At 37.1% G+C, this 21418-nt stretch overlaps 1 protein-coding gene across 2 annotated transcripts in view; it reads left to right on the top strand.

Annotated features, from left to right (window-relative positions):
* The window catches only part of LMBRD1 (LMBR1 domain containing 1), a 71054-nt gene that overhangs the window by 5882 nt on the left and 43754 nt on the right, over positions 1–21418 (top strand). For both annotated transcript variants that reach the window (XR_003572875.1, XM_027898765.1), the window contains exons 3-7: positions 2688–2748; positions 9147–9244; positions 9817–9884; positions 14852–14940; positions 18947–19020. Coding sequence is in view for 1 of the 2 variants with exons in the window: in XM_027898765.1 (XP_027754566.1) it covers positions 2688–2748; positions 9147–9244; positions 9817–9884; positions 14852–14940; positions 18947–19020 (390 nt within the window). In the remaining variant the exon portion in view is untranslated. The remainder of the gene's footprint in view (positions 1–2687; positions 2749–9146; positions 9245–9816; positions 9885–14851; positions 14941–18946; positions 19021–21418) is intronic.

Below are 21418 nucleotides of genomic sequence, written 5' to 3'. Positions count from 1 at the left end.
GGGACTTCAACAGCTGACTGAAAGCTGACGTAATAAATATTAAATTGGCTTGCATTGCAGTTTCTTTCTGTGCAGAGTAGTGTGAAGTTTGTATGTTGGGGCAGATTTAAAAGATGGTGAAATGCATGTAACTTTTCATCTTGACATTGTTTACTTAAGATAGCATCTCACTATTTTAGTGTGGTGTAGTGTATGTTTCCTAGAATATTACTCTTGTCCTGTATACAACTTAATTTGGGAAATAAATTGAAGAGCACTTATAATGTTTTCGAGTTCTACATCTGTATTGTGTTCTAAATGTTGTTAATGCTTTTTTTGTAGTTGAGAGAGAAGCAGTTCTTTGGTAGCTAAGCGCTGTTGTATTTCCATTACTAGCTACCTCATCCTGTACAGTGACTGTGCCACTTAAATGTCAGGTCTTACTGTTGCTTTTCTTGCTTAACCTTGGTTAGTGTGCGTTTGAATGTCTCAATCGCTTACAGGAGAGACCTTGTTCCAATACTTACTTGGAAGCAAATAATGCAAACTGTCCAGTTCAGCCCTGGTTTGTCCCTTTGGCATAATTAAAGCAATGCATCCTCCTAATTTTTAACATTAGGCAATTTAAATGCTTGAGTGTTCTGTAGTATTAATTCACTACAATCAGATTCTTTTGTGGTGTATTTTAATGCGAATGACTAGAAATTTCTTGGTTGAAACACTGTCAGGCTTGAGCCTGACAGTCTTAGAAGATTTAGCTTATTGTGTAACTGGCAGACACTTCAGGTGTTACTTCTGCCCCCTTCTGCTAAAATATTTTTCATCCTTCCTTTTTGCTGATTAGATGTCAAAATGCATGTGTACTTTTCTACTCAAATTCCAGTTGGATGATAATCTAATTTAGTTCAGACAGTGAATTTTGAAAGCTTAGTGTAATGTGACCTACTGGAAGTCTTAATACAGTAACAAAAAGGAAGGTGGTGCTGACTTTCTGAGATAATAGAAAAATCAAGTATTCATGGTATGTCATCAAGCCCATATTTCATAAGAGTTTATGAGTACTGAGAAAACTGATAAAGCAAGTGCCAAACATCTTCAAGTCTTGTGGTAGCACTTGTTAAGGAGTATACTCACTTGCATTTTCATATCTCTCTGTATTAGTTGTGCATCTTTACGACTGAAAGGGTTTGATCTTACCAGTTTAGAAAAAACTTGCATATAGAAATTGAAAGGAGCTTCAAGAGTACTGGATGTTTTTCTTTTTTTTTTTTTTTTTTTTTTTTTTTTTTTTTTTTTTTTTTCCAGCAATTCATTTATTTTGGTGTATTCTCTAGCTTCTAAAAAGTTTTGCTTCTGGATGACAACTGTCACGATCTTGACCACACATAGATTGGATCCCACAAGACTAAAACAATTCTGGATATGTTTAGGCTGTAGTGGCAGGTTTGAACCTTTGTATTCAATCTCTGAGTTTGGCTGCCAGCCATTGTTGTAAGACATGTAGCTTCCTTAAACCAGTAGTTCCTCTCTAGGAGGAGAAAAAGGGAATGGGTGCAAGAACTTGACTTCAACCATCTGGCTGACTGCTGTTTCCAGCATAGATTTGTATTTTCACTTTCATTGCTTCCACACTCTGAACCATTCCCCAGGACTGAGTAACATAGTTACGCTTGCTCTTGTTCAAGGAAGGGATATCAGTGCTGTTGAGTTTGGAGTTGTAGATCTAAGTTGCTAAATTGAGTATTTGTGTAATTCAAGTCTTGCTCAAACAAAAAAGTGAAGTCTCATTACTTCTGAAAAGGGAGATGGTAGATTAAACTGGGTGAATAATTAGAAAACCAGAAGTTACTGAGCTATAACTGAGCATAATAAAAAGTTGTTATTCTTATGTCTAAGTATTGTTTCATCTGTAAATGTAAATTTTAATCAAAGATATTCTGTGATAGAAATATTGTGTGCACTGTATACTGTGTCCACCTTTTTGACCGACAGCACAAGAAAGCTGTTAGAGCAGGGCCACAAAAGTGGTCTGGAGCACCTCTCCTATGAAGACAGTTTGAAAGAGTTGGGGTTGTTCAACCTAGAGAAGAGAAGGCTCTGGAGAAATGTTATTGCAGCCTTTCAATATACAGAGAGGTTATAAAAAAGATGGGGAAACAGTTTTGACCGAAGCCCGTGGAGACAGAACAAAAACCAACAGTTTTAAACTGAGAGTGTGGATTTAAATTGGACATGAAGAAATCTTTTGTGGTGAGAGTGGTGGGACTCTATAACAGGTTGTGCAGAGGGGTTGTAGATGCCCCATCAAGTGGAAGTGTTCAAGATCAGGTTGAATGGGTATTTGAGCAACTTGAGCTGGGCAGGAGGGATGGACTGGATGATTTTGAAGGTCCCTTTGAACCCAAACCATTCTGTGATGATCTTAAGAGACTCTTACAAAGATAACTCTGGGAATTAACAGAACATACTTGGGAGCTGCCAGAACTACTCAGTGTTCTTTCAGGTCTAAAATCTTCCCTGTGTGAAACTGTCATATGCTTATTCCTGTTTTCCCAGTAATTTTTGCTGTTGCTAGCAGTCTAGCATCTAGTTTTTTGAGAGGTAGCTTTTTTATATCCATCTATATATTTGTGTCCTTGAATGAGTTATTCTCTTGTAGTGTTATTTGGTTTCTTTTGATGATAAATGCTTCTATCCTTTATTGCTAGATCTGGGCTGATGCTAATGTTTCAAGACAAATTGAAGACACTGTACTTTATGGATATTACAGTAAGTATTTTAATTTTTTTTTTCCAATTAATAGGACCTTTAAGTGAAGGCATAAAGTTTTTTTAAGTCATACTGGATTGTCTTTTTTGGTTAAACATTAGTGTTGTACTTGGTGCCCTTCAGGGAATGTTTTTACCTTCAAGAGCCCCCTAAGAAATGCAAATATACTGAAAGCCTGTCCATGAAAATCTGTTCCATAATCTATGGTTCCTGTAGATGTTTCCTGTATGTGTATTCAGTGGTCCCTTAAGGGAAGCATGGTTTTGCTGTAATTTTCATGATGCTTAATATATGCAGCAGTGTGAAACTTGCCTACCACGTATAAAGTTCATGCAACCATGGGTGTGACACTTTTAAGTGTTCAGATTCAGCAACTGTTGTGTTCAAAGTAACAGCTACTGTGAAAAAGCATAAAGGAGTTGATTCAAGAGTGATAATCCTGAACAGAACTGAAGTTAAAAAAAAAAGGACTGAAATGAAATGTAATAATAAAATTATTGTTCACCAAACTGCTGCATAGTCCTAGATCAGTTTTTTAGTTGTCCTTAAGGAACTAGTGAGTAATAAGCTGTAGAAGAGCGCATATAACTTTGAGTGAAATGTCTGCTTTGGTCAGTGATACAAAGCAGGTTGTTACCTGCCTTTGGTAACATTTCCTAAGACTTGACATTTGGAAATCTTGGAAGACTATGAGTTGGCTCTTCTGAACATTTTTTTTAAATCAAGAAATGGTTCTAAATACTGGACTTCTTGTTAAGTTATCACAATCAGTGATAGATACTGACCAAAACTAAAATGTGCAGTTTCATGCTGAGTGAAACCTAAAGTCAAAAGTAGTAAGACACTTCTGTTTTCAAAAAGGAACTTCTAAAAACTAGTTATCTTCCACAAATATTCTTTAGTATGTAATAGTGGAATTGCTTTATATTTGCTTCCTACTCTTTTTAGGTCTTATTTAACAGCCCAGGTATTTTACAAAATCTGATGTGGAGCAGTTGTGAAACTTCAGTGGGCAGTTTTGTATAGATTAATGAGACTGATGAATTTCTGTAAGATGTTTTGGCCTGAGTCTCTTGGTAAATCCCAAACTAATCTTTGGAATAGATGTGAACTTCAGTTTGGAAAACTGCTTTTGTTTTTGATTTGTCTGGACAGGTCTACTTGAAATATTGTAGAAGGAATGTTTTATTTCATAGCATATCCTCCAGATGGTGGTAGAGATTTAAAGATGTTTTTAAAAACATTTTTCTGTTATCTTAATTTGAGGAGTTGATAGATATTTTTATAACTAGAGCTACACTGAAGTGAGCAATAATAGGTAACTTATTTTGCAGAAGTCTCTGTCCCTAATATATAAAAACACAATTTATTGCTTCTCCTACATCATCTAGTCCACTGCTGCTGTTGCGCAGCATAGTGAGAGGAAGAGCTGAGAAGGATTAACTTAAACAGTTTTTCCAGTCTTATAGTACTATTCAATTTTTTCTACTTTTATCTTCTTGTAAAAGTATTTGGTCTTGTCTTTTTTTTTTTAACAAGAATGAGCAGAACTGAAGTATCCTTTTGTACCTAAGGACATGAATTCCAGTCTTTCCTTGTGTCTCATGAAAATTCAGTGATAATTATGTCACTATACCACTTGACTCCTGCAGGTTTACTGGCAATTTATGGTATGAATAATTGGTGCACTTGGGTTGCTGCCCTTCAGTTCAAGTCACTTCTAATTGTAACAAGAATTTGGAGGCTGTGGTTTAACTGATGTTTTAGAATAGTAAGGATTACTTTGCCACTTATATTGCATTGTACTGATAAAGCTGTAACTAAATGCAGAAGAGCTTTTTGTTTTATCCTTAATTGTTAGCCCCCACAAAAAATATTGTCTCTCATACCCACCCAGTTTCTTGGCTAGACTGCTACAAAAGTAGAATGAGTTTGTATTGGTAGAATGATAAACAAGGTGTTTGCAGAGTGAAGCTTGAAATAACTGTATTCTGAAGTGAGATTTCAGTAACCTAAAAGCTTTTTGTAAGGAATCAGTCAACTGATTGCTTTGAAGCCATAGTAGCTTAGTGTTTTAATTCTCTTAAACCCAACTGTAATAGAACATGTCACTTTACTTGAGTGACTGAAGAATGATCCACAGTTTGCAGATACTCTAAAAAAGCATGTTAGTTTTTTTGGGAGGAAAACTCTTTTCAGAAAGGGTTATAATTGGAAACAGTCCAACACAATTTGTTTTATACCACAAGGAATGGGGTCGAAACAATTGACAGTAACCTGGAGCCACGTTCTTTAGTTCTTCCTTGAGCAAGTAAATCCTACTGTTGAAGTCATCTTGGTGTTCAGTGTCCTTTGGTCAAGTTTTGTGAGTGGTGAAAGGGTGCCATTGATAGATACTCCTGTTCCTGTGAGAGAAACTGAGTTCTCTTGGCCTGCATGTGTTAAGCGTCTCCTAACTATAGTGTGGCAAGGATTGGGTGCTAAATTCTATGGGATCTCTTCCTGTGTGCTTCAAAGTCTATGCTAAACTTCAGATTTTCCATTTATTTTTGTCTTTAATCAGCAATAATTTGTGTATGGTGGTTCCTAGGTTCAAGTTCTTGAGTTAGAATTTATCCAAAAGGGTACTTTTTTTTGGACGGATTTTTGTCTGCTTACTGCAAGTGTTTGATACTGAGCCATTGATACAAGGGCATGGACTTCTGGGAATTCATAGGTGCAAATCAAATGTGACTGTGTTTTCATGATCTGCTCCTGGGAGAAACCATTCTAAGTACTGTGAGAGATCCCCATACTTGACAAATATTGTGGAGTTACATCTATAGAAACATTCTAGTAAGTGTGATCTTTCCAGGAGCAATGTGCCAGAACATAAAATGGAAGCCTGTTGTAGCATTGAAACACTGAGGTGAACTGTTTAAACTATCCTGCTTCAAACAAGTGTCTGATTTTAATTTCACTACTGTTCTGTATTGCTTAAATTTCACTTGAGAAAACAAGCTGTCTCTGCTTCCAGTTTCGATAAAATCTTGTTCTAAGAATTTTTTATGAGATGAAAGAATAATAGATTTGGGAAGAAAATGCTTTCTATGTTTTCTGAAGCAGCTTGTGACTTTTCAGAAGAAAAAGTGAGAGAGTATATAGCATTGTTTTAAGCAGCTTAGTAGTTTTGGTGTTATGCAATGCACTAATATGATACCTGGAAAAGCAAGTTTTGTATAATGTAAGATACTTCTGATCATATAATATTCTTGAACCTCCTATAGTGTCTCAAGGAGATTTGAGGGAATATTGGTCTTGGATAGTCCGCTTGAAACCTTCCCAGTTCTTGATGTTCTGGTTCTTTTTCCTTAACTTTCTCACAGATCAGGTGCCTTTGTATTGATATGGTTCAAATCAGCATGGTGAATAATTCTGACTTAAGAATTGTCGCTGAGGAACACATTTAAAACAGACAAACCTTACTAAGGAATTCTTGCTGAAGGCTACTTAGATTCAGTGGCAGGACCCACTGTTGTACTGGCTACGCAGTAAAGCATCCTTCAAGTGGTACAAGCTTCTGATACAACCCAGAAAAATATCTTGTAACAGAAACAACCTCTGAACTAGAGCAAAGAGCAGTCTCTGATTTAAAACTGGAGTTCATAGAAATGTGATAATGGAAGCCAAGTGTGTGTGTCAGGGCACAGGGGAGTTAGGGGGAAGGGAATATCTTTGTCACTTGACTGACTCTGTCAGTTGACTGGCTCTTTGCTGCTGCAAGACCTCGGTGTTTGAAGGTTAGTTCTTTCAGGGAATGAACAGCGCTTTTACTGGGCGGAACAACAGAGAACTGAAGGCTTGCCCTTGGGAATCTAGCTTGTATGAGCTGGTGAAAGGTGCTGCTTTTTCTTTTTCATAAATTCTGACAAATAAAATTAAAACCCCAGATGATCCTGTCCTGTTGACAGGAACTTGGCCAGATCTTTTAAAGTTACCTTTGTAATATAATAGCAAGAACAATATTTTGCTTCTTTAACTATGTGAGTTACAAATTTAATTTTCATTTCTAACTAAAAGATTATCACAGGCAGTTCTATGATTTCACCTGATGCATGAACAAAAAGGTCTGTCTTGGAATTACTTTGTTTGGGAAAAGGAAACGCAAAGCTGCCTTTTTTCTGTTACAGTCCTATAAAATTACTATGGTAACAGAGTTACCTTAATGATTTTCTATAAATAAAGTTACCCACACAGTTTATAGATAGTTGCTTGAATTTTTGTTTCTTCCTTTGTCCTCTTGGAAGAAACATGGATCAGACCCATTGTGTAGTGAGCTGTGTGTGTACCTTATGAGTAAGGTACTCTGAATTTAGTGTAGTGTAACTTGAAAGTCAGGATGTCTCTGTGCTTGTGGTGACCTCTGTGTCCTGATTATTCTGATTTCAGATTATTCTGAATATTCACAGAATATTCAGAGTTGGAAGGAACCCACAAAGATCAAGTCCAGCTCTTAAGTGAGTGGCCCTTATGGGGACTGAACCCACAACCTTGGCATTATTAGCACTGTGCTCTAACCAGCTGATTCTGATTTCTGATCGCGTTCACAATACTGAAGTAGTATGAGTACTGCTCTACAATGTGTTAAGAAGGCTGCATCTCAGAAGCTGAAGTTTTAAGGTGTTCTAAAGCCCTGAATCATAGAATTACAGGATCAGCTGGGTTGGAAAAGACCTCAGAGATCATCAAGTCTAACCCTTGATCCAACAATGCTGTGGTTACCATGGCACTGAGTGCCACATCCAGTCTCATCTTAAAAAACTCCAGGGATGGTAAATCCACCGCTTCCTGAGCAGCCCATTCCAATGCCTGATTACCCTCTCTGTAGAGAATTCTTTCCTAAAATCCAACCTAAACCTCCCCTGGCACACCTTAAGACCATGCCCTCTTGTCTTACTGATAGTTGCCCGGGAGAAGAGACCAACCCCCACCTGTCTACAACCTCCTTTCAGGGAGTTGTAGAGAGTGATAAGGTCTCCCCTGAGCCTCCTCTTCTCCAGACTAAACAACCTCAGCTCCCTCAGCCTCTCCTCACAGGACTGGTGCTTGAGTCCCTTCACCAGCCTGGTTGCTCTTCTCTGGACCTGCTCCAGCACCTCAATGTCCTTCCTGAACTGAGAGGCCCAGAATGTTATGCTCTTGGATAATACAAGAATTTATGAAGTAGGGAACTTGTTTCACTTCTTACATTGCCATTCTAAGCACTCTAAACAGTAGATACCTTTAACACTTCAAAATACTTTTTGAAATGATAAATTTTTGAAAGAAAATCCTGATTCATATTTAGGTTCTAGGTGGTAATACTTGATTTGACTCCTATACCACTTCAAGTAAAAATGCTAAGGTAGATTTCTTTGAAGCACATGAGTATGATAAGGAGTACACTAGCCAGGATAAGAGGTCACAAACTTAAGTTAGGGATGAATATATTAGTGGTGAAAAGGTGCCAGTTAGTTATGCAAAATAAGGCAAAGATGAAAAATAGCCAAAGATCGCGGGTCCTGGGTATTTTTACTTATCCCTTCAATGGTGTGATTTTTGTGGTTGCACAAGCAACCTTTGTGAAGACATATATGGGGAAACTCTTCATATCTGTTAAACTAGCTGGTTAAAACTTTTTTTATGACCTGTGCATCAGAGTAATATGACAGTAGGACTGTTTTGGTTTAGTGGCTACTCAGATAAATGTCTGTTGCAACTTCTAATTAGTACTTCCTCTAAAAACTCATTCCTAAAAGAGGACTGTGAAGTGATGATACTACATTGCTACAGCTTGTTTTGTTTTGGGAATTGAGGTCATCAGTGATAGAACCACACCTTCCATCTATAATGTACTTACATTAATAGTGGAACATCACCTGAAATTGAACCCAGTGATCCAAATAGCTTTAAGTGTGTTTTTTTTTAATCTGTATTTTCTGTGTACAACTTACTAGGTGACGTAGCTGGCTTTTATTCACTGTCCTGTACACTAGCTCTTCCTCAGTGTGCTAGTACTGTAACTCACCTCTGTGATTCTTGGAGTGTCCTGCAGAGGGCCAGGAATTGGACTTGATAATCCTGATGGGTCCCTTGTAACTCAGCATGTTCTATGATTGCAGGAGTTGATTACTTTTAGTCTCTTACTGTTGAAGATGGATCTGAAATCCTTAATCTGAAGGGGTTAACTCTATCAAGTCCTTTGGAGTTCACAAAACAGTAATAGTTTATATGCTGGCTAGTGAATTTTATTAACTTTTCCATGTTTGAAATTAATAACAGAATGATAGGAAACTAATGTTTTATTCTTTCTTTGAATTACTATGCAGTAAATGAAGTGCCAATGTACCTTCGTCTCTTCACTTAATTTTTTTTTCTAGCTTTGTACTCGATCATACTGTTCTGTGTCTTTCTGTGGATTCCCTTTGTCTATTTCTATTATGAGGAGAAGGAAGATGATGATGGCAACACATGCTTGGTAAGTTTACTCTACTTTCTACTGAAGCGTTTTCATTTTTTCTTGAAGTAGGCAGTAGTAATTTACCTGAAGCCAGCACTTGGTCATCTTTGTAATGCACTGAAGATTTTTGAAATGCATGACCTTCCAGGGAATGAATGCATGCCAATAAGGTGCCAGCTTCTCGAATGAAAACTTTTATAAAGAACCTTTTAGTCACTGATTGTGATTGTTTTTCCTTCCACTCAGTCGTAGTCTTAACATGAGAGGACTTCTAATCATAGCCATAATATAAAGTATCAGATATTCTCTTTTAGACTACTGGTACTGAACAAATGTACTCTGGATTCTGGCCATGCTTAAGTGCATAGGTTACGATGGGAGCATAATTCCATGTCATTGTTCATACTTCTCAAGCTATGAGACTCTTTGAGAATGTGTACTTCTGACTTATATCTAAAACTACTCATGCTTTTTATGGAGATATTTTTCCTTGAATACCTGTAACACTAAGTATACCTTTTTCATAGTTTGGAAAAAAACCCTTTGGATTTATTTTGTATCAATATATTAACTTTCTCTGTAATACACAGCAGGTTAAGACTGCACTCAAATACACTCTGGGATTCATCACAATTTGTGCAGTTCTTCTCTTAATTGGGTAAGTATTTGTATTGAACGCTGTTCTATGCAAGATTTATTTAGCAAAGATCTGTTGTGTGCTTCTAAGAGATAGATTATGATGCACTCAGTCTGTATAATGAACCATGCAGCTAAATCACTAATAGTGTTTAAATATCCTGAGAACTGGGACCTGAAAAGAAAGAGTTTAAGTGGAAGCTAAAATGGTTTCTTCATTGTGGAGATACTTGTGTTTCCAAGTTGACTGTATGTGCTCTGTGAATGTGTGTCAAGGACCTGATGGGTATGACACAACTACATTGTTATCTCAGGGTACAACAGGGAGTGAAAAATCTGTGCTTGTTCTGTTTTCTGCCTCTATCAAATGCTTCGTGGCAAAACAGTTTTTTAGGAATATGATTAGGAGTTATGTGCTTATAATTTCCTGAATGGAAGTGTTCTCTGAAGGAATGTAAGTATAGTATGGAGTTATACTTTATGTAATTGTGCCTTGTATGATAAAGGTTTTGCTGGCATTTGTTTGAAATGGCAAATGTTACTGAAGTGCTGTTGTTCGGAAACTTCAAGCAGTATTACCAATTCAATTTCAGATCATCACTAAGCATGACATGGACGCCAATATGGAATGTTTCTAATATCTGCTGTGTCATGAACTTCTTGACTGCAGCAATAAAGTTGGTAAAGATTACAAAATATATGCTAAAATGATCCATGTCAAAGTACTGGAGCGTAAAGTAGAAACTAGAGTGAAATTAATGCTTCTATTTGTATACCATCTTATTGGCATAATGTTTTAGTTTTGATAAACATGAAAGGTATGTTTCTAACAAGTCTGTTGTCCTTATTGTCATAGCATATTTGCTGTTGTAAGAGACTGAAGCAGTTAGCTTTATCATGGTCTAGAAATATTACTAAAACTTCTGAAAAAAGCTGTTGCTGACTGTTGGCTCACATCACAGGCATATATACATGTACTGTCTAACATAGCCAGTTTAGAAAATTTTGTATTATCTCTAGTAGATGTCAGCTGAATCCTCAGTAGCTGTAAGCATGTTTGTTCTTCTCTCCTAGTAATATAGAACTTGGTTCTTGACTTCCTAATTATCCTTTGTGCAGTTAGCCTTATTCTTTAAGGTCTACAAAACTTGTAAATTACAGCACCTTACACTATCCCTTCTGATACTGTGCTGTATGACAGTGAGATTGATTTGCAAACCACAGAGCTGTGGTACTTGGTCTTGGACTAAGTTACTGAACATTGCTTCTCCAGAGGTGCAGACTCAAACCCCACTGACAAACAGCAGGAGTATCTACTGCAGAGAGGGAGGACTCCTTTAGATACTAATGGGGATTTTGGTATTTCTGGTTCTAACTGGAACAGTTTTACCGCTATTACACATAGTAGGTTACTTGCACATTCTTAAGGTGGTAAAAGAGTAGTATCACCCTAATGCCCTCAAAATAAAGCACCCTTGCTGCCTAAGATGCTGGTACAGAACAGTGTAATTCTTGTATTCCCCCCTTAAGGGAACCTAGAGTTAATCAGCTGTTTTTATAGCAAGGGCAAAGAGTGGCTGCAGAAGTCCCAGTGTGATAAGAAAGAGAGAAAAGTGTTGGAGCTGAAGCTTCTACGTGAGGGGTTCAGCTGAACATGGTAGTGAAGACCAGTCTTGCAGTACTGCCTGCTGGTAGTAGTAGGGGATTTTCTCTTTGGCAGTCATGATCAAAGGCACATTAAAACAGACTGTAACTTTATATACTGAATTTAATTCTGGGTGGCTAGGCTTAATGGCCTAGAATACTCATCCATACAGGTTACAAGAGCAAGAGGGGTTGGAATATTTCCAGTTAAGTGCCTAGCAAGTGGTCTGTCTGCCTGTGCTTACATGACTAGCATCTCATAGCCAGACAGCCTCTGTTCTGATTAATTTAGCAAGTCATCTGTATAATTAAACCAGGTCAATAAATAGCTTTAAAGGTCTACAGAAGAAGTTCCTGCCTCTTCCCTGGTCAGCATTCCCTCAAAGAAATCATGAAAGTTATATTAAGTTCAAAGTTTAGGAATCTCTCATTCTTACTGGAATGTTGACCTTGCTCCGCTGGAGATCTTTTGGACTGTTTTGGGAAACGTGGCACAAAAGAGATATGACCTTAGAGGTTTTTTTCTAAATTGATAGCACAGCTCAATGATCAGGATGTTATTGTCTGAATTCTTATCAGGCATAGGGTTTATACCTCTTACTCCAGTTGTCTTTTAGTCTATTGCTGTGGCAAAAATAACTTTATGTGTAGTACTGTTAAGAGCAAAATATAAGACAAATTTATATTGGCATACTCAGAACGAGTTTTTACTTGTAATGCATTCCCTTCTCGTAATACAAGGAAAGTAGATATCTCTAAATGTCATGTGCTTGTCAAGGGGCTTGAGATACTACAGTCTTCATTAAGGCACACTTACACAGCAGTCTAGTGTGAATAAAATTGCTTTCTTTTAAGCATAATGAGTGTTTGTTTCAAAAAGGAATAATTCCATGACTGTCAGTGTTTGAAATTAAACTGGTTACCTTAAATTTTCTAAAACCATTAGTTCTTAAAAAGCTTGAATGTGTGTCTAATTAACCTATAAATAGTTACGCGAATTATATCACAGAATTTGCTTTAAGAAAATGAGTTTAAATCTAGTGTGTTGGAAAATAATTTCCTCAGGATGACAGTTATTGACACTTTGATTTAAGGATCAAACTTAACCCATCTACACCTGTGTGTTATTAGCCTTGCCAAAAGTTAATAGTCTTAAACTGCTTGTCTTGCATTTACTTTCCTTGTTCTGTAGCCTAGATATTGATCTAGATCTTAATCATAATATACCCAGGATGTGTTTTGAACAGCATAGCAGTTTCCTTCTACTCTTAAAATTACTGCAGGTAATACTTTCATTTATGTTCAGAACTCCAGATGTCAGACATCACAGCTAAGCTGCTTTGTTTGCTTAAATTCTCAGCTACAGCTGTAAAACCCTGCCCTGGTGCTTGTACTCTATTCAGGCACTGTATTGCATCACAGTGATGACAGGTAAATGGAGTTATTTGGCATGGAAACTTCTGTTGATCACTACTATGGCCCTTAGGCTGCACTGACCATAAAGTCAACCCAGCAAAATAGCCAAGGATTTTGTCAAATTTGTTGCTTGAAGAATAGGCCTAAACTGCTGTGTGATGTGCTGATGCAATAGATAAGCTGTGTTTTGGAGATCATTTGGGGATGTGAACTGGATGCAGGTCTGTAGATGGCTAGGTGTGCTAACTCTGTCTTGTGCATGAAACTTGAGGAGGAGCAGAATCAGATGTCCATCTCCTTTAGGTGAGATTTATCTGAGTAATAATTGAAGAGTGTGTATAACATATACAATGGCTCCTGCTCTGATTAGTGTCCTTTGACATGATGGTTGTAGTTTGAGAAAAAAAAAAGGAATCCTATTGCTCTCAGGGGAAAAAAGGCAAGCAAGTTATAAATATCCTAAGACGTTCCATTTAATTTGTTTCATTTGTTCCCTGCATGTGGTCCACAGATAGCAAATCTGTACTGATGCTAAAATAAAAAGGACTTGAGCTCACTTATGTTCTGAGTCTCCTATTTTAACCCTTTTTAGCAAATAAACCTGCAGTTATTTGTGTTTCTGTCTCTCATGAGTAGAAATACTGCCTAACTTGGTTTTAATACCCATGTCTTCATGTTGCCTGGATGCCGCTTTACAGAAAGAACTACTACTAGAGGCAGATACAAGAAGAAAATCTAAAGTCAACAAGAATGCATCAAATTAAGTAAATGATAGCCCTCAGTCTACCTGTAGTGCAGTCAAGAAGCTGCAAATTAAGAGGTTTTTAGAAATTAGGACTTGAATTTTTAGAGTGTCAGCTTTTTTTGCGGACTTCTAGTTTAGTTTTGGTGTGATAAGTGTACACAGTTGGTCTAGCCCAAACTTTCGAAACATAAGTATGTGTTTTGTACTTGAAAGTGTGAGACATACTCCTGGATATGTGTATTTGTTTGGGACTTGAAACGGGGGTCTAATTAATGTACTCCTTCTTTTACAAGTCTGAAAGATACTTGCGAGCGTTCTTGTTGGACTTAGGGTTGAGCTCTCCCATTCTTGGTCTAAAATGTTTCCTTTCAAATCTGACTTCCTTGTGACTTGTAGGCATCCTGTTTCATGCCTTGAAGCAATGGTTTCAGTGTTTTTTTGGTATGTCGATACTGGTTTTCCAGCTGTTACAAAACCAGCTGTTTTGTCTATAGAGATGCTGTAGAGTTACTTGTTTTACTTAGGATGGTGAGACTGACAACAGGAAGCTTTCAGTTAGGGGACTGTTCTACCTGACACCGTTCTCTGTGCTAGTCTCTCTTCTTTGCTAGTCTCTGCTTATTGGAAAATCAAAAACATATAATGAACTTCCCTGGGCCAACTACAGAACAAAGAATGGAATGCAGCAGATGTGTTATTTTAGTTGTAATAATGGAAGATAAACATGTCCCTTTAAATTTTAATACTTGTATTGGAAATCATAAATTGTTTTACTTTGGCTTTCAGAAGTGTATATTTATAAGAGAACTTGTCTCGATGCTTAAAGTTTATTTGCTCCTCTGAATATGAATCAAATCAGGATAGTAAATCAGATTAATACATCTTAATGATACTTGAGTGTAGGGTCCTTACCTCTTTTAGGACTGGGAAATAGAAAATCACTTGTTCATTGACCTTAAGCCTGACTCTGCACACTCACACATGTACTCTGTTGGTCTAAATAAAGCATTTGAGGGAAATGTGAATAAAATGAAAGCATGTCTTCAGAATTTTTTAAGGTTAATGTCACAGAACTTTGATTCTTCAGGAATGAATGGATTTCTGTTTTCTTAATTGCAAAGTAGAATTCTCTTTATATTTGAGTAATTAGGGTAAGAAGGATTTTTTTTTTTTCTGTATTACAGTGCTTTTGTTCCTTTGGATATTCCCAACAAGAAGAATTCCACAGAGTGGGAGAAAGTGAAGCTCCTGTTTGAAGAATTTGGAAGTAGTCGTAAGTCTGAGATGTGGTGTGAGCTTTGCATAAATTGCTACTAACTTGTTTTGGCACGCTTGTCATTTACTGAACAAGATGATTAACTTCCTTTGTGACAATTTTCTAACTTGCCTTCAACTGCTCACCTAATCTTAGTCTTGGCAATAAGATTGTTCTTTCTGTTCAGAGAAAATTTAGAACTGTCTTTAAAGTACAGAGAGGAGACACTGGCAGTCCACAATTGACAGCATGGATTCCAATGTTGTGTCCTCTGATATTAGTGGTGGGGAGGGGAAGGTACTTTCTTCAATAGTTTTCACTTAACACAGCTCTTGAATGCTATTTGTGTGCTGGATTTTGACTTTTTTTAGGGTATGGTGAGTGTGTATCTTGTCACATTACAGTCTGTAATTGTACCTAATGAAATGCAATAATGCTTTTCATTGGAAGAATGAGACTAGTAGGTGGCTTTGTCTGTTTAGACAGGAAAATCCTATGGGTGTTATGACTCTTTCCCTTTGTTCTCCTAGTACTGACCTTTTCTAAAATGTTGTGTTTGCATTTGTTATACTAGGGCTGTAAAGAACTATTGTCAAGGCCAAACTCCATGAAATAGTATTTAACCTCTAGCTTGTGGAGTTCATGTTTTTAGCCAGTGCAATTCATGTGTTCCATTTTCAGGGAAAAAGTGTGAAGGAAGTGTTTTATGGGTGAGATAAGACAGACTTTGTGTTGCTTTCCAAAGGAAGGTAACTAAAAGTCGTTTAGCAAACATTAATCCCAGCGCATAAGTACTCCAATATTTTGAGCCTCATTCTCTATATATCAGAATATTGGCTTCTGTGTGAATGTTTTAGAATATAATGATACAAGCCTTTGTCAAATCACATTCTGCATTATTCTAGGAATTTTTTACTGACTAAAAGTTCGCTGTAATGGCATTAGCCAACTCTGTCAGTGCTTCAGGGCCTATCAACTTTGTATGTGCAGCTGGTTGAAGTATTCTCTAACCTGATCCTCTTCCACCAAGAGTACATATTTCTTACAGCCTTTCTCCCTGAGCTTCTAGGTCTGGGTTTCCTAAGTCTGGTCTTGCTGTTAAAAGACTGAAGCAAAGAGGGCATTTAGTAACTTGGACTTTTCATGAAAAAGTCCTGGACAAGTCCTGTATTACCAGGGCCCCTGCCCCACTTGACAACAGGCCCCTCTTTTGCCTCGTCTTCCTCTTGCCACTTAAATACTCAGAGCCCTTCTTGTTTGCTTTTACATCCTTGCAGACTCTTTAATCATAATGTGCTCTGTCCATAGCTTATTCAACATTTTGGCTGTCTACTTGTTGGTGTTAATCTTGCTTGGCAAAGATTATAACAGTGTAGGAATAAATGCTTCTCAGATTGTTTGTACAGATAGTGAGAGTGGTTGAGCTGAGGTGTAAGCTGATTTTTCCAGGCTACCTTGATATGACTGTAATGAAATATTTATCTATATCTGGTTTTGCTATGAAAATACAGTATAGCTAATGTTGATTTTTGAGGAAGATATGATTATTAAGATGCTGGGTTGGGATGTGAAAGTCTGGTGTTGTGTTCTGACTCCATCGGCATTCTCTTATGACTTCTAATTTTATAGGATAATTCATGCTGAAGAGACCTCAGGTCATCTTGTCAAATCTCCTGCATCAAGAAGGAAGTAGTTAGGTCAGGCTAGGTTGCTCAGGGCTTTATCAGCTAGCTCTTAAAACCCCCCTAAGTTTGGAAACTCATTTATCTCATTGTGAAAGAATCTCCCCTCTTACCCATTGTGGCTTTAATGCCATCACCCATTGTCTCACACTGGACAACTATGCACCACTGAAGAGCCTGGACCCCACCCCTTTGATAAACAGACAGGCTGCATTAGGTGTTTCCAAAGCTGTGTCTGTCTCAGCTGAACTAGCCTGGCTCCTCAGCTTTGCTGCACAGCAAGTGCTCTAACTTCTGACCAACTTAGTTCTCCTCTTAACTTGCTCAGATTTGTCAATCTCACCTGTAGCAAGGGTGGCTACAGCATTCCTTAAATGGTCCCATCCTTTAACAGAGGGGCATGCTCCAGTCGATACAGCCCAGGATTCCATTAGACTTCCATACTGGTAGGGCACACTGCTGGTTTATCTTCACATTGCTGTCTCCTAAAATTGTTCTGGGTTTTGTAGAGCTACTCCCCAGACAGCAGATGTCTGCAGAAGGTTCTTTTGTGTTCCAGTTGCTGGACAAATAAGGACAAAATGCTTGCCTGTTGTCCTTACTTGTACTCGTTGTCCTGTTTTTATCTTAATTTACCCTTTTCCTTTGCCTGTCTGCAGTGGACCAAAGAAATATAAAGATCTTGAGAGAGAGAACAAGTATCCAACATCATCAGTTGGTAGTGGGATAATAAAAGGGGTGTAAACTTATCCACTGAGGCAGAGCCTGATATACTTCTAGTATACAATTATACATTTTTTAGCCAGTTAGTTTCTTAATGTTCCATTGAGCATAGTTCAGACTTTTAAAATGGATATTAAATGTTGGTTTCAAATACTTGTACAGAAGGAACATCAAATACATTAAGTACATTGTGTGATATGTTGCAAGTAGGGGTCACTCATTTGGTTGGGCTTTTTCCCCCCTTGAGCTTCAGAAACTAAGTCAAATTGTCACAGGTACTTAAGGGAGAAAAGTGCTAGGCTTAGGGTTTGGGATTGTGAGTTTTTTGTTTTGGGGTTTTTTTATAAGCTTTAAACGTAGCTTTAGTATTGAAATCTAGGGACGTACTGCTTTTAGTTCCTGGAAAGTTGTTTGGTATTATGTGGCAAAAACAGCAAAAGAGAGATTTGAGCTGTAAAGTTGGATTTGGTTGTGCTATTCTATTAGTTTAGGAAGAAGCCTGTAGGGTTGGGCAGAAGAAAGATGCAGCTTCTCATGGAGGATCTCAGTTTGTGACTGCTTGGTGCTGTGTTCAGAAAATAAGAATGGAATCTGGCTAGTAATTCTCTGTGAGTAAGAATAAAAGGTAACTATACTCTAAATTCTTGAATTAACTAAAGGGGAGAACATGGGGAAGAACTCTAAATACTAGCTTGGTTATGACCTAGCAGAAATATGAATTTGATTGCTGAAGGTTAATTTCTGTAGTATCTACTATAAGTTTCCATGTTACTACTTCATCAAAACCATTTGTGATGTGTCCTGCACAGTGAGGTTACGGACAGACCTGTTGTGAAGTATTATGCAGGAGGTTTGAGAGAGTTTAATGCCTTTTTCTTTGGTAACTGTTTTCTTTGACTATCCCTTTTCATTTTTAGAGTGATAATAAGGCTATAGTAACTCTTTAGTCCCCTTAACTTTTTCTGGTTTATACTCTGCATGTCCACTAAGTGAAACTGAGGCCTGCAGCCTGGCTTTTTTTGGTTGCTTGAAAGATCCATGCTTGGCTGATTCTGTATAATACTTTAGTAGGAGAAATTAGGTGATGAAGAAAATTTAGATTAACCATCCAGAATGCATGTGAAAACTGAGCAAGTTACCGCAGCACCCTAGGGGAGCCAGAAGCAGGTCTTTAAGAGTCACCAGACAGCTGTGGGAGCTCATTAGTTAGTTCATTAGTGGCTCTTCAACCATTTGACTGAATGCAACTTCTTTGAGTCTGTCCCGCTTCCTGCAATGTGCAAGGAAGATCTACTGTGGACAAAAAGCTATGCTGAGTTATGACTGGTAACTGTGTCTCAATCTTTTTCTTTATTCTCATGAAGTTAAATCTCTTCCAGAAACCAATTTAGGAAGAAGCACCTTTACTCTAAGTATTTTCAGAAGGCTTTTTTTTTTTTTTTTTTTTTTTTTTTTTTTTTTTTTTTTTTTTTTTTTTTTTTTTTTTTTTTTTTTTTTTTTTTTTTTTTTTTTTTTTTTTTTTTTTTTTTTTTTTTTTTTTTTTTTTTTTTTTTTTTTTTTTTTTTTTTTTTTTTTTTTTTTTTTTTTTTTTTTTTTTTTTTTTTTTTTTTTTTTTGCAGATGGCTTGACTGCCCTTTCATTTTCCATTAGTTCGTTGACTGTGATTGGAATGTTGGCAGCTATCACTTACACGGTAAGTTATGTGAATTTTTCAGCTCTTTATATTCATGATACTTGGATGTATCGTCTGTTTTCCTGGTAAGTTTTAGTCTTTAAGTTCATGTCCTTGCTAATACAACTTTCTTACATTGCATCCTGGCTCTAGCATAGTCAAGTTGTTCCCATGTAGCTTTGCTGTGAACTCCAAGTGCCTCTGTATCAAGAGCTCATGAAATAAACTATTTTGAAGCATTGCTACCCAAGGAGGTGTTTTGTTTCAGACTATAAATGTATAGAATTGTCCTAGAACAAGTATATGAGAAAGAGGGAAGAGTGTTTGTCTTAACTGGGTAAGGCGATAAGGGATAAGCTGAATGCTACCTTTAGACTCTTAACTGCTAGCTAATGATTTTCTGTCTCTCCAGGTGGTGTAAGCTGTAGCAGAATTACATGTGGCAGTTCAGTATAGGTTCTTAGATGTGTCAACTTTGCATCTTGGTGGTCATCAGGGTCTTTGCAGTAGGTAGGAGAACAATTGGGTGGATCAACTAGTGGGTATGTTAGATGAGCTGAATTACTCTCAGCCCCATTGACTAGGTACTTTAACTTGACCCAGACCATAAATTTTATTACTTTAAACCTTTTTTTTTAAGTGACACGGGTCATTAAACTATTCAGGCTATCTTGCTGACATTTATGTCATGTGATGGTCAAAAAAGACTCAGACCTTCACTTAGCCTGTAATAATGTCAGCTTTTAAATTTGTTTCCCCTTAAGTATAGCAGGAAAGATTAATCTCTTGTTCAACTACATTACTGAAAAGCACGTGTAGTGTTATGTTAACCTCCATGAGACTAACATTAAGGACAAATTCATTAGCTGGAAGAATATTATCAGGGTTTTGTTCAAACTAAGTATTGTTTTTATAACTGTTAGCAGACATCTGTAAAGATTTAAAATGTAACATTGTTTACATTTCAGTCAGCAGTAAATTTGTTTTATTTTCATGATGTATAAGAAAAACCCTAGATGTGAATGGATGTGGCACTTTGTGCTGTGGTTTAGTGGGTGTGATTCTATGCAGTCAGAGGTTGGACTTGATGATATTGGAGGTCTTTTACAACTTTAATGACTCTATGATTCTTGGAGATTTTTCAATTTATTGCTGACATTTTCTACTTCCGGTGTTATTTTTGAACAAAGATTGGATGTAGGCACCGTTCAGCTGTGTATTACAATGTTCTTCTGTCCTCAACGTTAGCTGAACTTGAAAATATGAGGCTTCCATCAGCATTCAATAACTTCAGTGTTCTGTGTTGTCTGTGTTTTCTCAGATGAAGACAATACCTTGGTCTTCAATGTTGTTGCCTTAGTCTTAATATATTTAGGACTTATACAAATTGTAAGTGATAAATGAAGTAAACATCAAGCATGAGCAAGTCTTGTCTGAATACCTTGTTTACTAAGACTTTAGGCTTATTTGTTCCTTTGAAAACTTCAACTGAAAATGTCCATGCAAATGTGTGGAGTGTAAAATTATGACTTCCTTTGTTTTTAATTGCTGCTTTTTTTCCTTCTGAAACTATCCTGTCTGTTTTACAGAATGTAAGCATTAAGGCAGAGTGGGAGAAATGGATGAGCCACTTTTTTTAAGCATGGAAAGAAAATACTATTATGTAGGGGTGAACATAAGAACAAAAGCAACTTTTTCAAAGTTTTCCACAAGTGTTTAACAGATGATGGGGGAAAAATAGATAGGGACACAATGTGTATCTGAGTTCCTGTGTCTCTGGATAGAGGTGATCTCAGATCTTTGGTTTATAACAGTGAAGAGTTGAGGATTTGTGGTACAGACATAGCAGAAATTTTTTGATGTTCCCCTGACTTCATGTCTTCAGCCTGTTTCAATGCCAGTGTTGCAACTGTATGTTAAAGGAGGGTAAAGACAAGGTGTATCTGGTCTTCTGTATACTCATATTCATAATGAAGGAAAAAAATCTAAATTAAAATCTAATAAAGGTTGTATTGTAATAAGTGATATGTTAGCAAATCCTTTCATACCTAATTAAAAATGGCTTTAGATTGAATGCCTGCTATAACACAAAATACTAAAAATAAGTAGGAATATTGTGCCTGCAGTGACTGCGGTTGACTGATTTAATCCTACCATGAAACTGATGAATCAAGTGCTTCTATTTAAGTCCCTGGCAGTGCCATTTTTCCATTCTACAATTAGTTAAACGCGTGTTAACGGTACTGCTTTGTGTGGCCTTCAGTGTGAGGAATTAGATTATAGCTGCTCTGAAATTGAATTTCTGCATTGTGGTAATATACAATACTGCGAAAAGTTGAGGGGTAAAAAAGGCTTTGGCACTGTCAGCAGGTAGCCTTGAATTTGAGTAGAAACTGAGAAAAAAAGCTCACTTTAGCAT

Source organism: Empidonax traillii, unplaced genomic scaffold (assembly GCF_003031625.1).
Source record: "Empidonax traillii isolate 1590-97213 ecotype Southwest subspecies unplaced genomic scaffold, ASM303162v1 scaffold621:size378804, whole genome shotgun sequence".
In the NCBI taxonomy this organism is placed as follows: domain Eukaryota; kingdom Metazoa; phylum Chordata; class Aves; order Passeriformes; family Tyrannidae; genus Empidonax; species Empidonax traillii.
This window is presented reverse-complemented; position numbering and strand designations above follow the sequence as displayed.